Here is a 15,700-nt window from a genome sequence, read left to right as displayed (position 1 = left end):
ATCAGTCCGGCTGATTCGTTGAAGCCACACCTTCATCCATGCCATGTATCGCTTGGCAGATGGAATACAGAATAGTCGTTTGCCGCCCCTTTCAATCGTGCTGCATTTGAAGGCACTGCAACGCGGCATTGCCAACACGGAACGCGCTACATAAGCACAAAGAAGGCGCGAAACGTGATCCTTGGACACGCGGCTAGCAATCTTTGGCAACGCGATGGCGGAGAAAGCAAAAAAAAACAAGCAAGAAAAAAGCGCTCGAAAACACGCTGCGGAGTTTGGACAATATGAGGGCCGAGAGTCGAGGTAAAGCACAAGGTAGGAGGACGGCGGCAATCATCAAATCATGACGCTACCTTTGATATTTATTTAGGGGCTTTAAATCCAATTTGCTCACAGCGCCTTCGCAACATTTTACCACACATGGCGCCTCAGTGGGTGAGCGCCGTCCGGCTCACTCGACCTCAATCTCGTGCAGTCTGCTCGGACTCAACTCGGAAGCCGCCTATTCAAATACACGTAAAGCACAGTAGCGTTTTTCTGACATAACCACTTGGCCGATATTAATGAAACTTGCCGCTGAGAGAAAAACTACTGCTGAAAGGGGAATTTTTTTAAGGTGCGAATTTTTTAAAAGAACCTAAAAAAATTGGTAGGTTAGAAACATTTAAAGCATGAATTTATTAAATCCGCAGCTCGGCATCAGGAACGAGTATACAGGCCTGTAAACTGCATCTGTAAGAGCACTCAAAGCGGGCGAATTCGATATGTCAGTTCTTATGGGAATTTGTTACATTGTTTACAAGGGGTTTGCAAAAATTAAACTCATATATAAGTGGTTTATTTGAGAGCCATGTAAACTATATCAATTTCGGGCGCTTTAGATTTACATTAGGTGCAGGTTACAGAATTGTGCCATACCTCTTTATTGTCGACTTATACTTGTAAACGCGAAAGTTTCATTTTCTGAAAAATTACCTTTTTAACAGCCTTTATTAAAATATTGATGACATAAATCAAAAGTTCGCAACCAACAGTCATTAGATTTTAAAATTTTCTTTAAAGTACAACAAGCTCGATCAAATTTGGTGCACCCTTTGAACAAATAACATTATTTCTCCTTGTTCTTGCATTTGATAGGAACGTACCAGCTAAGCCTCCTTCTTAACTGCACGCAATGATGGCATTCAGTAGGCGGAGCGCTGTGGTCAAGCCCTGTTGCGCCGTAGCCTTCGCAGTGGAAGTCATTGAAGAAGCCGCGGAAGCACCACGAAGGGGTTTTTCCGCTCCTTCTTCCACCGCAGCTTTTATTTCTTGCGCTCTTCTGCGAAACGATTACCTTAAATTTTATGATGGCTACGTCACAACTGAAATGCCTCACAAGTCTGCACCCCCAGCAGGCGCATACTAGTAAACACAATGGATGCACTTCCTAACAAAACTGCTCTCTTCATTGCAATATATACTAACTCAAGAGTTTATAACGGCCAATTTTCTAACTCCAATTAAGTGTTGAATGGTAAACCATGTACACGTCCCACTATAAGCTGGAAGCATTTGAGAGCATCTAGTGAGAGTAAGAATTGTTACCTGAATTTTTGAGGTGCAGTTCATCCGTTGATACGCAGTTGATGCCAGCATAGTGCAGGATGTAGAAGTGATAGGTAGGTTAAAGTGCAGTGATCATAGGTTAGTGAGGGCTAGGATTCAGGTCAATTTGAAGAGAGAAAGAGCAAAATTGGTCGAGAAGAAACAGGTCAACCTAGAGGCAGTAAGGGTAAAAGCGGACAAATTCAGGCTGGTACTTGCAAACAAATACGCAGCCTTAGAACAGCGAGATAATAATGACATGGAGCTAATGAATGAAAGCGTAACTAGGTTGGCTTCAGAGGCAGCAGTTGAAGTGGGAGGCAAGTCACCAAGGCGACCAGTAGGCAAACTCCACGAGTAACAAGGCACCCAATAAGTAAACTGCCAAAAATGAAAGTGTTCAACTCAAGAGATAAGATAGAATTCGCGGAACTGTGAAAACTGATCAACAATGCGATAATAAGTGATATAAGTGATATAAGTTTGTTCACTCTGAAGCGAGAGATGCCAGAAGATCAATTCGATTGCTGCTGCCACGATTCCTCACTCCAGAGTTTTTACAGCAACTTCCCCCGCTCATCGAGGGAGTTGCGTTTAAGGTTACCTGTGCGCGCGTGACGCCGTGCTCGTTAATTTAGCTAAACGCGTTCGCGGGCTAGTTGGCTTCCGTCCATGATAGAATGTGCAAGCGCGACTGAACAGGGACGCAGAAAGAAGCTGACACACAAAGACAGCGCTGTCTCTCTGTGTGTGTTTCTTTTTGCGTCCTCATTGACTCACGCTTACACATGCTATCGTTGTTAGTTCAGTTAGTAAGCGAATGTTCACAAGTTTATACGGCCGGCAAAACTAAGATCATTACTTCCTACAGCAATCTACTAATTTGCTACCGCAATCGGTGGTTCGCCTTCCGGGCGGAACTGCGAATATTTTAGCCCTTACTCTTAAGAGCTCCGTATGCGCGCAGGCTAAACAGTACACTGCCCCGTACTTGACTGCTTTTTATATCCTCAGTGTCACTCTGGCTGTATCCCTACAAGTTGTTGAGCGTGTACAAAACTGCAGATCTCGATATAAATGGCAAACTCTTGTCCTTCTTCAAACAAAACTTGCATGCCTGCTTGCCAAATCCGACATGCTATCCAATGGTTCTAACCTTTTTTGTCGCACTACATGTCACGAACAGTGCCCGTCATACACATTATTTGGGTACCTAGGTACCTAGGTACCTTAATATTCTCAATGCAAGGAAGTTTGCCGGAACAAATCCGAAGGGGCATCCTGATTACCCCCCTTTACATGTTTGAAAATGTTTAGTATTTAGTTCTCCGACTTGATAAAGCTGATCAGCGTTGTAGCCATTTCTTTATTTATTTATTGAAATGCTTGTATCATTGGCCTACTGATTCTATAGTATGTATCAGTAGAAGTGTCTTGTTAAATCAGTGCTTTAGATTGTATTTAGGTCGCTTGTGTTTTGACGTATGAAAGTAAGTTGGTTTCGGGGACTTTTAAACAATTGTCTTAAAAATTTGTTAATGTTGGTGTTCTCCATTTTTTCTATGTACAGTGCATTCGTCCTAGTGGCGAGTGACTTAACGGCGCAGGGTATTTCTCACGCTGCAGAAAGGATAAGTTTTTTTTCGGCGTCCGCTCGTTGTGATGACAAAAGTGTACCACGAAGAGAAATAAACTCCTATTTCATTATGTGCTTGTAAGCAGGCCGTAGAGTACATCAACACATGTTTTGGCAACGTTAGTAGTGTGACAACGACGTGTTGTAACGCGCGTTGTCCAGTTCAATGCTATCGCGCGATTTCATATGCGTAATCGTGCCCCCAGTGACATCGAATTACCCAACTATTTCAGTCCCCACACAAACTTCTGGGATGACGCCCCCTGGAGTGGTGCCTTTGGGCAGCACATTTGTGCCTCAAACAGCTGCTGCGGCACCACCGACACCAGCGGTTGGGGCACCACCGACACCAGTGGTTGTGACAACTCTGAAGCCAGTGCTTGCCACCACACCGAAGCCAACAGCTGCGGCACCACCGACACCAGCAGTTGTGATACCACCCACCCCAGCTAGGAAACCACCGACACCAATGAGGGTGCCATCGACAACTACTGCAGTCCCCACATCACCCACTTCCGGCCAAACAACGACAGCAGGCCCGACGACTCGTAAGTTTATTTGCGCCAATTATCCTAGGCAGACGTCTTTCTTAAGCATTGCAACGCATTTCAAAGAGCGCTACAGTGGGGAACGTTCACAAAATTGAATTGTTCGCAGAGACGCTAAATATTAAGGGCGAAGGGTACAAAACTACTTGTACTGACACACATACGTCGCACCCGCACCCTTCAAGTCCCGCAAGCGTTGGTGCTCCAAGGATAAGGGCTGTGTGAATTGGTGCTGCGCACATTTAGCGCTGCATAGTGGCATTGCCTAACAATGCATGTGTTTTACGTCATCGTTGTGTAAAGCGCTAGGAGGAATATCGCGCGGCTATCTCGCCTAATGCAGAGGGTTCGGCACCTATTACCGACAGTTAATGCTTTCCCCGACTTTTGTTCTTTACCTTGCTATTTTTTTACATTTCCGTTAGGAACAACAAACACGTTATTATGTTTTCCATGACTGCATTGCACATTGCTTCAAATGGTTCTGACCAACATAAAGCTGGGCCCTAGTTACCCCTTCTCATTCATTGCATAGCAAGGATGAACACTCCCGCAGGTTTGGTCCTATCACGTCGCACAGAAATGCTAAACAGCCAGCTGTGTGCCCCTAAAATGTTCGTAGGCTAAGTGGCGTCATGATAAAAAGGATATTGCACATCCACCACGATGGTCATGGGTGGTGCTCACTAACGCCCCCTTGGTTAAGCATTGTGCACATATGTGAATACTATAGGTGTGGGATCATTTGATATTTTCGAAAAATAAATTGAGTATTCTCCGATTAAGTTCAGTCATAGAATACAGCCATTATTCGATTAAGTTATGGAATCAAAGATTCGCTATATTAGGATGCGAAAACTTTTAAAATGCTTTTACATAAAACACAAAATTGGAGGCGAAATCGGGTATATTTTATGGTATGTACAGTGGGTAATACGTACTATAGCACGCTGCGTTGCTCGATCCGCTACACTTATTGCCTAAGTACGATCTCTCGCAATAACATGTATATACATGTGCATTCCGCACTGGGTATTTTTTGGCACTATCTGTAGATGGAATAGCAGCGTTCCGTGCTCAAATATAAACAGGAGAACTTTTCATTTGTGCCTACTTTGTAAAGCAGTGGTACCATCTGCCGTAATTTAAACTATAGGAAAGAGCTTTCTTTTTTTCTCACTCAGCCGTTACCGCAAGCACTTGGCACTTTGTTGCTGTATACAAAAACCAAGAAGGTTGCCCTAATAAACACGAAATATATGGCCGCATGTTATTCTCAAAGCCTTCACTTTGACAATAACAATCTTCTTAGTTGGTCCTAATTATCACTTTGCGCTATTAATAAAATATCCAGTGCAATGTGTGGTGCATTGGCAGAAACTTTCCATTTTCTGAATACCAGGTTGGTAAAATTTTCTGAGATACATTATTTGCAATGTATTCACGAAATATTACATATTTGATACTACAGTGAATGTGCGATATAAGTAACCTTAATTTATCGAAATTCGCGATGTAAGGAACAATTTTTATTTCCCACTATTAGGTGTAATAAAACCGAGTATTTTTTTCGCGATTTAGCGGAGTAAATTTGTGACATGGTTTTATATTAACCAAGTTATCGGCAATTTCAAGCATGTACTGGGGAGCCTGTACGGCTAGTAAATCCAGCAAAACAGCTGAAAATGTGGGCCGACGCAAAATTTATTTTCACTGCCCTCCCGCACTAATAGTGTGAGTGGTAAAAACGCCATCAAAGCAGGCTCGTCAGGACGTCGTCGGCAGGAAGCCCCGGTGCGCCATTCGTCGCGTTGATAAACAACTTGCGGAAGCCGTGGGGGGCGCTGCAGCTCGCAGCGCATAGTTTGAATTCGGCGTCGATAATATCCATGTACTCGGATGAAATATTGCGTGTTCATGTTAGGCAGTGCTTCCACAATAGCAGGCGTCAACAAGTGTTTATCATTCAGTGGCTGTCTGTAATTCTATCAGTAACACCCGCCATACATAGCGGCGCACAGGTTAAGGTATTCGGAACCAGGATGCCATATTTAGGGTTGCGTGGTCGCTGAAGTTCGCAAGCAGGCAATCTGCGGGTTGGAGCAGGCATTGTGGGCACAATCAAAGCCGTAACTTAGGGAGTGACACCGACTTAAATTATGCACAGAAAGCTTAATTTTTCATTCGTCCGCCTCAAACTGTTAAGCAGTGGCTATAAATGGCTTTTCAGGGTTCTCACACATCATGATATTCACGTGCTGGAGAAATCCAACCACCGTCTGAATCACGTATGACCACTGGCAGCGCTTGAGTTGCCTTTGTCGCAATTCTAATTGGCCACAAACTCTTGTCTCACCGAGAAAATAAAGAATTTTGCGACATTTAAGAGCGTGGCGACCTCTACTAGTGACTGACGTCTGCTTGCTAAGCGACTAGGGAAATGCACTTCATCTCTAGGGTCATATTGAAAGCTGGTAGCCTGGAATAAATGTGCTAGATAGGTTACACACGGGTTGGCGTTGAGAATGTTCAGCGCCTAGACAGGTGTAACCTGAGTATTATAGTCTGTTGCGATTCCAACCCATCTCTTCAAATTACTTGCGTACCCGGTATACGAATGTTACGCAAGTTTGTACTTGCACCACAGGTATTGAGTTTGTATACAGAGTGCATCAGGGAACACTTTCAAATTCTTTTAAAGGTTGCCTGTGGCAGATAGCCCAATTTTAGTTTATGAGCCGGTCTACTCGAAGCGGCGGACACTAATTGGACAAAAACTGAAACGCAAATTCGACTAATTAACAGAATCCACTAATTAACTTTGTAACTAAACTTATGAACCATATTGCAATTTACAAATTCTAGCAGTGGACTTCGCAAGGCGGATCCACATGAAGCGAATTCTGAGGACGACACCAGCTTCGAGATACAAGTTCCGAAGTTTGCGAAGAAATGCTTTGGTGTGCCAGTTACTTGTGTGCTTCAGTGCGTGAAATGGCGCTTTGTTAACAAATTAACTGGAACGCCAATGCATTTCTCCGCAAAGTTCGGGAATTTATGTCTCGAAACTGGTGTCAACTTGAAATTTCATTCCAAGTGGACCGGCTTTGCGAACTCCACGGCTAGGATTTGTAAATTGCAACGAGGACCATAGTGTAATTACTTAAAAACTTAATTAGTGCATTTTATTAATTAGTCGATTTCGGTTCTCAATTTTTGTTCAAGTATTGTCCGCTGCTTCGAGTAGACCAGCTCATGAACTAAAATTGTGGTGTCTGCCACAGGCAAATTGTGAAGATTTTTGAAAGTTTTCGCTCAAACACGCTGTCCAACTGGCAGCGTTCACATCTGCACAGAAATAAGGGTCCAACAAACAACCTTTGCCTGCGCATGCATGGCTCAGTGTTTATGCTTTCTTTTTGCGCTTGCTACTGCACGGCTCTGCATTTCCGTCTTCTAATGACGTTCGCTTTTGAAAAGGGGCTTCTGAAAAAGCATTGAAAAGCAGGTGTGTCGTATGTCCACATTCTTGACAATTTCATTTTTCATTGACACAACTTCGGTTCCTAAACTTTTCTGTCTCCGAGGTATACGGGATCACCCTAAACCATCCCGGACCCCAGCTATGCTCTCCTGGGCGAGCCAGCTCGCCCTTAAGCGCCTATTACTGAATATGCCTCGACGACCCTGTAGGCAGGGTTTTAGGTGAGAGCTTTACATGCGCCTCGTGTATCAAGCGTTCCCAGATAATGAGCACCCCGGCATAGAGTCGTGTTCTCGCGTGCGTGAGCTAGGTGTCTTCAGACTGTCTCTTTCTTTTCCAGAAATTGTGCGGTAAATATTCCGATGTCGCTGCATAACATTATCTGCAATTTGTTCATTATAACACGCTCTTGATCTCCTTGTAAGATAAAACTGCTCCCAGGCAAAAGAAGAATTCCCGAGTTTTACGTGCTAAAACCACGATTTCATCATGAGCCACGCCACAGAGGGAGACTACGGACTAATTTTGACAACCAGGGTACCATTACCGTGACCCCACTGAACAGGACACGGGCGTTTTTGCATTTCGGCCCCGTCGAAATGCGCCCGCCGCTACCGAGATATGATCCCGCGACATCTTGCTTAGCAGCGCAGCACCATATCCGCTGAGCTACCGCGGCGCGTTGCCAGGCAAAAGTGAAGGCGTATTAGGCACATTTAGATACCGGAATCTGGAAGGAGAAAAACGCAGTGGTGCTACTAAGCTTAAAGCCTAGAAATTCGAATTAAAGCCTTAAAATTAAAGACTAGAAATGAGTTTCAGCGCGTGGTACGCGTACATTAGAGTGTAGGGTGTAAAATGTGCCGTAAGATCTGGTACTGCACAAATGCCCGCAATTACGTATTTTCTTTGCAGAGAAACCGCTGCCAGATGGATCGCTGCTGTGCACACTACGGGCTGGTTTCAAGAGGTCGACGTACACGTTTCCCCTCGACGGACTCTGCACCCTAATCACGTTCGACTCGGTGTACAAGAGCGGTTACACATTGGTACCACCCTACAAGGAAGACTTCCAGTACTTCCTAGATACGTCTAAGCAGGCTAAGAAATCTGAATTTGGAATCGGCATCGAGCAGGAGTAAGTGCATTTACATCGATGGCAATTACTATAGAAGAGTTGCAGCCTGTTATCTTCGAACAGATCATGAACTCGTAAGGTTCCACTTAAATAAATAGGAAAGGAGAAATAATTTTACACGGGAAACCTCGTACCAATGTTTTTTTAGATTGCAGTGTTTAAAGAAACTCAAAAGTACGGACTGTCTGAATCAGATATTTATTAGGCCCTCAATTTTTTTCTAACGTATCTTTAAGTGTTGCAAAATGTAAAAAAAAATTTCAAGTGTGATGTTCATAAAATGTAATGAAGCATTAAAAAATGTATCACTGTTTTGTATACTGCATGCAAAATGCATGTAATATGGACGAAATTAGTCACTTACATAAAAGTGTGAAAGATAAACCAAATATTTTAGAAGGGGGTACCTTTCCTAAACATTGAAATAATTGCGCTTAGGCCACAAATTCGCATATCGAATATGTCAGTTTTAGATGCTGTAAAAGGTAGTAGAGCCCCCCCTACGCGATGCTGTACTAGGAGACGCCCTCTGAAGAAGGTCTCGGCGCGTCTCTCTTTAACGCTAAGTAAGCGGCGAGAACACAAAGCGCGAAGCTATATCAGCATTGGGCATTCTTTGTCGGCACAGCAGATCGCTTCAAGGTACAGTCTATGTGGCGGTGTCGCCGACCCCGAGCACGTTTGGTCCCGGTTCACAGCGGTTCGATGCGGATGGATTAGGCGATAACGGGCGATATTGGCTGATGACTCGCAGAAAGTGAGGTGTTCTATTAAACATACGAAACCTTTTGTTAGGTGTGAAGAAGGGGTAGTATACCGCATACCATTCGAGTGTGGGAAACAGTACATCGGCCAAACTGGCCGATGTATCTATGAACGCCTGCGGGAGCATAAGCTTTTATTGAAAAACGGCTATAGTTCAAACTTGCCGCTTCATTGCAAGGCCTCCGGGAATGAGAAGAAACAAGTATGCGAAGAAAGGCTTCATGACACAACAATCATGTTTACAAGTAAAGATCTGTGGCGCGTGAGTTGTTGGAGGCAACCAGATTAAAAAAAGAGGGGACGCTTGTGTGAGCACCCCGTCTCTAAACATTTATAACAATGAAAGCATGTTCTTAGATAAGTTTAAGATTTTAAATAATGGCAATTCCCTTCAAATATATCTTCAGAGTTCTCGCAAGTGTGTATTCACATAATCAGTTTCCCTCTTTTTTCGTGCCACCCCCCCCCCCCCGGCGTGGTTATATAATCAGCTACCTTTGACTTCAATAAACCGATGCAAGTAGCGCCTTGTCCTGTCTTTTGTTCCTTCTCTGTGTGCCGTTACCATTGGCGCTTCATTTTGTGAAAACAAAAGTTGCAAATAAATGCAGCGCGAGCATATGGCACATAGGAGAGCGAAAACTAAGCCGCATACAGTTGCAGCATGTGCGATTAGTGATGAGCGAATAATCCGTAACTTACATTACCGAGCTGGCACCATTGCGCGGGGTTGAAATCAGTCCGGCTGATTCGTTGAAGCCACACCTTCATCCATGCCATGTATCGCTTGGCAGATGGAATACAGAATAGTCGTTTGCCGCCCCTTTCAATCGTGCTGCATTTGAAGGCACTGCAACGCGGCATTGCCAACACGGAACGCGCTACATAAGCACAAAGAAGGCGCGAAACGTGATCCTTGGACACGCGGCTAGCAATCTTTGGCAACGCGATGGCGGAGAAAGCAAAAAAAACAAGCAAGAAAAAAGCGCTCGAAAACACGCTGCGGAGTTTGGACAATATGAGGGCCGAGAGTCGAGGTAAAGCACAAGGTAGGAGGACGGCGGCAATCATCAAATCATGACGCTACCTTTGATATTTATTTAGGGGCTTTAAATCCAATTTGCTCACAGCGCCTTCGCAACATTTTACCACACATGGCGCCTCAGTGGGTGAGCGCCGTCCGGCTCACTCGACCTCAATCTCGTGCAGTCTGCTCGGACTCAACTCGGAAGCCGCCTATTCAAATACACGTAAAGCACAGTAGCGTTTTTCTGACATAACCACTTGGCCGATATTAATGAAACTTGCCGCTGAGAGAAAAACTACTGCTGAAAGGGGAATTTTTTTAAGGTGCGAATTTTTTAAAAGAACCTAAAAAAATTGGTAGGTTAGAAACATTTAAAGCATGCATTTATTAAATCCGCAGCTCGGCATCAGGAACGAGTATACAGGCCTGTAAACTGCATCTGTAAGAGCACTCAAAGCGGGCGAATTCGATATGTCAGTTCTTATGGGAATTTGTTACATTGTTTACAAGGGGTTTGCAAAAATTAAACTCATATATAAGTGGTTTATTTGAGAGCCATGTAAACTATATCAATTTCGGGCGCTTTAGATTTACATTAGGTGCAGGTTACAGAATTGTGCCATACCTCTTTATTGTCGACTTATACTTGTAAACGCGAAAGTTTCATTTTCTGAAAAATTACCTTTTTAACAGCCTTTATTAAAATATTGATGACATAAATCAAAAGTTCGCAACCAACAGTCATTAGATTTTAAAATTTTCTTTAAAGTACAACAAGCTCGATCAAATTTGGTGCACCCTTTGAACAAATAACATTATTTCTCCTTGTTCTTGCATTTGATAGGAACGTACCAGCTAAGCCTCCTTCTTAACTGCACGCAATGATGGCATTCAGTAGGCGGAGCGCTGTGGTCAAGCCCTGTTGCGCCGTAGCCTTCGCAGTGGAAGTCATTGAAGAAGCCGCGGAAGCACCACGAAGGGGTTTTTCCGCTCCTTCTTCCACCGCAGCTTTTATTTCTTGCGCTCTTCTGCGAAACGATTACCTTAAATTTTATGATGGCTACGTCACAACTGAAATGCCTCACAAGTCTGCACCCCCAGCAGGCGCATACTAGTAAACACAATGGATGCACTTCCTAACAAAACTGCTCTCTTCATTGCAATATATACTAACTCAAGAGTTTATAACGGCCAATTTTCTAACTCCAATTAAGTGTTGAATGGTAAACCATGTACACGTCCCACTATAAGCTGGAAGCATTTGAGAGCATCTAGTGAGAGTAAGAATTGTTACCTGAATTTTTGAGGTGCAGTTCATCCGTTGATACGCAGTTGATGCCAGCATAGTGCAGGATGTAGAAGTGATAGGTAGGTTAAAGTGCAGTGATCATAGGTTAGTGAGGGCTAGGATTCAGGTCAATTTGAAGAGAGAAAGAGCAAAATTGGTCGAGAAGAAACAGGTCAACCTAGAGGCAGTAAGGGTAAAAGCGGACAAATTCAGGCTGGTACTTGCAAACAAATACGCAGCCTTAGAACAGCGAGATAATAATGACATGGAGCTAATGAATGAAAGCGTAACTAGGTTGGCTTCAGAGGCAGCAGTTGAAGTGGGAGGCAAGTCACCAAGGCGACCAGTAGGCAAACTCCACGAGTAACAAGGCACCCAATAAGTAAACTGCCAAAAATGAAAGTGTTCAACTCAAGAGATAAGATAGAATTCGCGGAACTGTGAAAACTGATCAACAATGCGATAATAAGTGATATTCGAAACTATAACGTGAGAAAGACAGAAGAAGCCTTAAAGAATGGCCGTAGCCTGAAATCAGTGACAAGAAAGCTTGGCTTACGACAAACCAAGATGTACGCACTAAAATATAAGCAGGGAAATATGTTCAGCAATCTCGATGACATAGTAAAGCAGCGGAATAATTCTATACTGACTTGTACAGTACCCAGAGGAGTCAGGATACTTCAATTAGAAACAGAATGAACAGGATACAGGAACTCCTCCTATAACTGCTGATGAAGTCAGAAGGGCCTTTCAAGACACGAAACGAGGGAGAGCGGCAGGAGAAGTGTATTAAGAGTCGTTTAATCAAACATGAAGCAGACATGATGCTTGGAAAACTGGCGGCTCTTTACACGAAGTGTTTATCGATTGCAAAGGTCCCAGAAAAGTAGAAGACTGCAAACATTATACTAATCCACAAAAAGGAAGACGTTAAAGACTTGAAAAATCGTACGCCATTAGCTTACTCCCAGTATTATATTAAATATTTGCCAAAATTATCTCCAATAGAATAAGGGAAAACCTGAACATTAGGCTGGGTTCAGAGAGGGATACTCTACAATGGATCACATGCATGTAATTAATCAGGTTATCGAGAAATCCGCAGAGTATAATAAGCCTCTCTAGACGGCTTTCATAGATTACGAAAAGGCATTTGATTCAGTAGAAATACCAACAGTTATAGCGGCATCACGTAATAAAGGAGCACAAAACGCTTATGTAAATAACTTGCAATATATCTACAGAGGTTCTACAGCTACCTTAATTCTACAAAAGAAAAGCAGCGAGATACCTATAAAGAAAGGGGTCAGTCAGCGAAATACAATCTCTCCATTGCTATTCACTGCGTGCGTGGAAGAAGTATTCAAGCAATTAAATTGGGAGGGCTTAGGAGTAAAGATCGACGGCGAATTTCTCAGCAACCTTCGGTTTGCCGATGACATTCTTCTATTCAGCAATAATGCAGACGAATTACAACAAATGATTCAGGACTTTAATAGAGAGAGTGTAAGACTGAGATTGAAGATTAATTTGCAGAAGACAAAGATAATTATGAATAGCCGGGAAAAGGAACCACAATTCAGGAATACCAGTCAGCCTGTATAGTTTGTGAAGGAGTGCGTTTACCTAGGTCAATTAGTCACAGGGAACCCTGGTCATGAAAAGAAATTTACAGAAGAATAAGAATGGGTTGATCGCATACGGCAGACATTGCCAGCTCCTGACTGGAAGCTTAGCATTATCATTGAAAAGCAAGGTGTACAATCAGAGCATTTTACCAGTGCTGACATATGGGGCAGAGACTTCGAGCCTGACAAGAAAGCTTGAGACGAAGGACCGCGGAAAGAGCAATCCAACGAAGATTGCTATGCATAACGTTAAGAGACGAAACGAGAGTGGTTTAGGACAGAGAGTAAACGGTGTAACACAATATTCTAATTGACATCAAGATAAAGAAATGGAGCTTGGCAGGTCTTGTAGTACGCAGGTTAGATAACCGTTGCGCCATTAGGGTTACAGAATGGGTACCAAGGGAAGGGAAACGCAATCGATGACGACAGAACACTAGATGGTGTGAAGGAATTAGGAAATTTGCGGGCGCTAGTTGGAATCGACTGGCGCAGGACAGGGGTAATTGGAGATCGCACGGAGCGGCCTTCCTCCTTTAGTGGGCATAAAACAGGCTGATGATTATCATGATGATGATCCGTAGAGCACCCTGGTAGAACAAACTAATGACGAAATGTAATTGCCCTTCTCCGCAACTGCTTTCTGGAGTAAGCGAAGGCAATTTCTAAAGGCCGTGTTCTTGTGTCCTGCAAGCGCCAGATGTAATTTTAGGAGACGGAAATACGTCATGGTCACCTTGCGTCATTTTCTTTTCGCATGTTGGTCTCGGCGATCATTCTAGCAATGTGAACCGAGCTAAGGTAAAACAGACCTTTCAAGGACTTCGACCTCCCCGGAGACTACAAGTCTGAAAACCATGCTTCATTAAAGTGGTCCTAAGATGCGGTCCATCCTCCATACTGTCTGGTTTGCACGGCTTTTATATAGCACGGCCAAGAATTACGGACACAATGCATCGGCGACAGCAATGTTGCGTCGTTGAGCACACGTTTGCATGTAGCGAGACATGCGCAGTGAGTTGAGGTATTTTTAGGGTAGATTGCACAATGGTGACCCCCCATTTCCTGCCTTTACACAATATATCCTAAAATGGCCCTTCCTGTCATCAGATGGGGTTTGGAGGTGGTTGATTTGAACAGAATAGCTGTCGTCTACTATCATTGCTTTTGTAATTATTTATTTACCCACAGGGTATTTCTGCATTATAGAGGGGAGTGGGTGATACAACAAATAATAAATAAATAAATTACGAGCTTATAAGCAATATTTGCTTATTATACAATGTTATCTCAAAGTATTGTAAGTACAGTAATAGAACATGACATATATAAGTAGCATTAAACAAGAACAAATAAAAGACCAACAGCAGTTCGTACAAATGTTTGCTATTATACAGTGTTAGCTAGTGCTTTCCGAAAATCATCATTGTTATTTATGGAAACAATGTCAGAAGGAAGTTCATTTCAATCTTTCGACGTACGTGGCAAAAATGATTGTAAAAATATGTCGTGTTACAAGCACCAATTCTAACTTTATGCTGATGATGAGTACGGTGAGATTGGTAACATGCTCACGACATGAATTTTTTATGAAGTGTAGGGTAGGGATATAGCTTATGAAAAATGAAAGGCGGGAAATTCTTCGACGTGTTGCTAGCGGTTGAAGAGCCAGATTGAATTTCATTGAAGATACGCTCGCACTATGTTTCTAGTTCCAAAGAATAAAACGCGTGGCGTTATTGAAAGGCGGAACAAGGGATCGCACGAACGTGAACTCCTCTTCAAGTTGTTTCACATTGGCATTATAGGCTGAAATGTCACTGCAGGATCCCATATTTTGCACGTGTTTTAACCACATTTGCTGCTTCCCTATCCATTGAAATAATATTCAGAGAAAGCGTGGACGACCGTGGTGCCCCTTCAACATTCACTGTAAGTCAATAGAGATGTGAGGGTATGAGAAATGGAAAGTCAATTTTAGGGAAAAACTGCCTTTAGCAGTTTTTTTCTAAGGCCACACCAACAAAAAGAAAGAGAACAAAGGGTTCAAATTTAGCCAGAAAAATTCATTGATGTAAGTTATGTGAAAGTTGCGTAATTGTCAATGTGTTAGTGCGAAAATCTAGGCGAAAAAAAATTATCAAGTTTGTGTAAACTTTTTGATAGTAATAGCACACGCATGTCCAATAACGTGGTTTCGGACGCCGAAAAAACAACTGTTCATGTCACAGAAACATGATCTGGATGCACGGTTTCAAACTGGAACGTATAAAATGTGCTGCAATGTGTTACGTATTAGACCAATTTAAGTTTGGTACTTTAATTCGGCAATTCGCTAAAAAGCACAAGAATGGGCGCACAAATGTTTCATGGTACAATTTCAGCGCTGCTTTTCCCGAGTCTAAAGTGCACGTGAAAAAAGCGGTTGGCAGTTTCAGGCAGCATTTCTGAGCACTCCACCCACCTCCCCCGCCCCTGTCTGTTGTAACTTTAGAAATCATTCTAGGAGTAGCGGTTCATTGCAAAAGAAAACCTTTGTTTGGCTTTGTGTTTTGTTCTAACAGCGAAAGCCGTCAGCGATATTATTCTTTCGATT

General features: G+C 43.1%; 1 protein-coding gene across 1 annotated transcript in view; it reads left to right on the top strand.

Annotated features, from left to right (window-relative positions):
- The first annotated feature begins 3,460 nt into the window (after positions 1 to 3,460).
- Positions 3,461 to 15,700, top strand: part of LOC135917823 (uncharacterized) — a 75,543-nt gene continuing 63,303 nt past the window's right edge. Inside the window, exons 1-2 of the mRNA XM_070530496.1 lie at positions 3,461 to 3,771; positions 8,171 to 8,393. Of these exons, the coding sequence (XP_070386597.1) occupies positions 3,477 to 3,771; positions 8,171 to 8,393 (518 nt within the window). The 5' untranslated portion in view covers positions 3,461 to 3,476. The remainder of the gene's footprint in view (positions 3,772 to 8,170; positions 8,394 to 15,700) is intronic.

The sequence above is a fragment of the Dermacentor albipictus genome, unplaced genomic scaffold (assembly GCF_038994185.2).
Source record: "Dermacentor albipictus isolate Rhodes 1998 colony unplaced genomic scaffold, USDA_Dalb.pri_finalv2 scaffold_156, whole genome shotgun sequence".
Classification (NCBI taxonomy): Eukaryota; Metazoa; Arthropoda; class Arachnida; order Ixodida; family Ixodidae; genus Dermacentor; species Dermacentor albipictus.
Note: the sequence above shows the minus strand (reverse complement) of the source record. Positions and strands in the feature narration are given on the sequence as shown.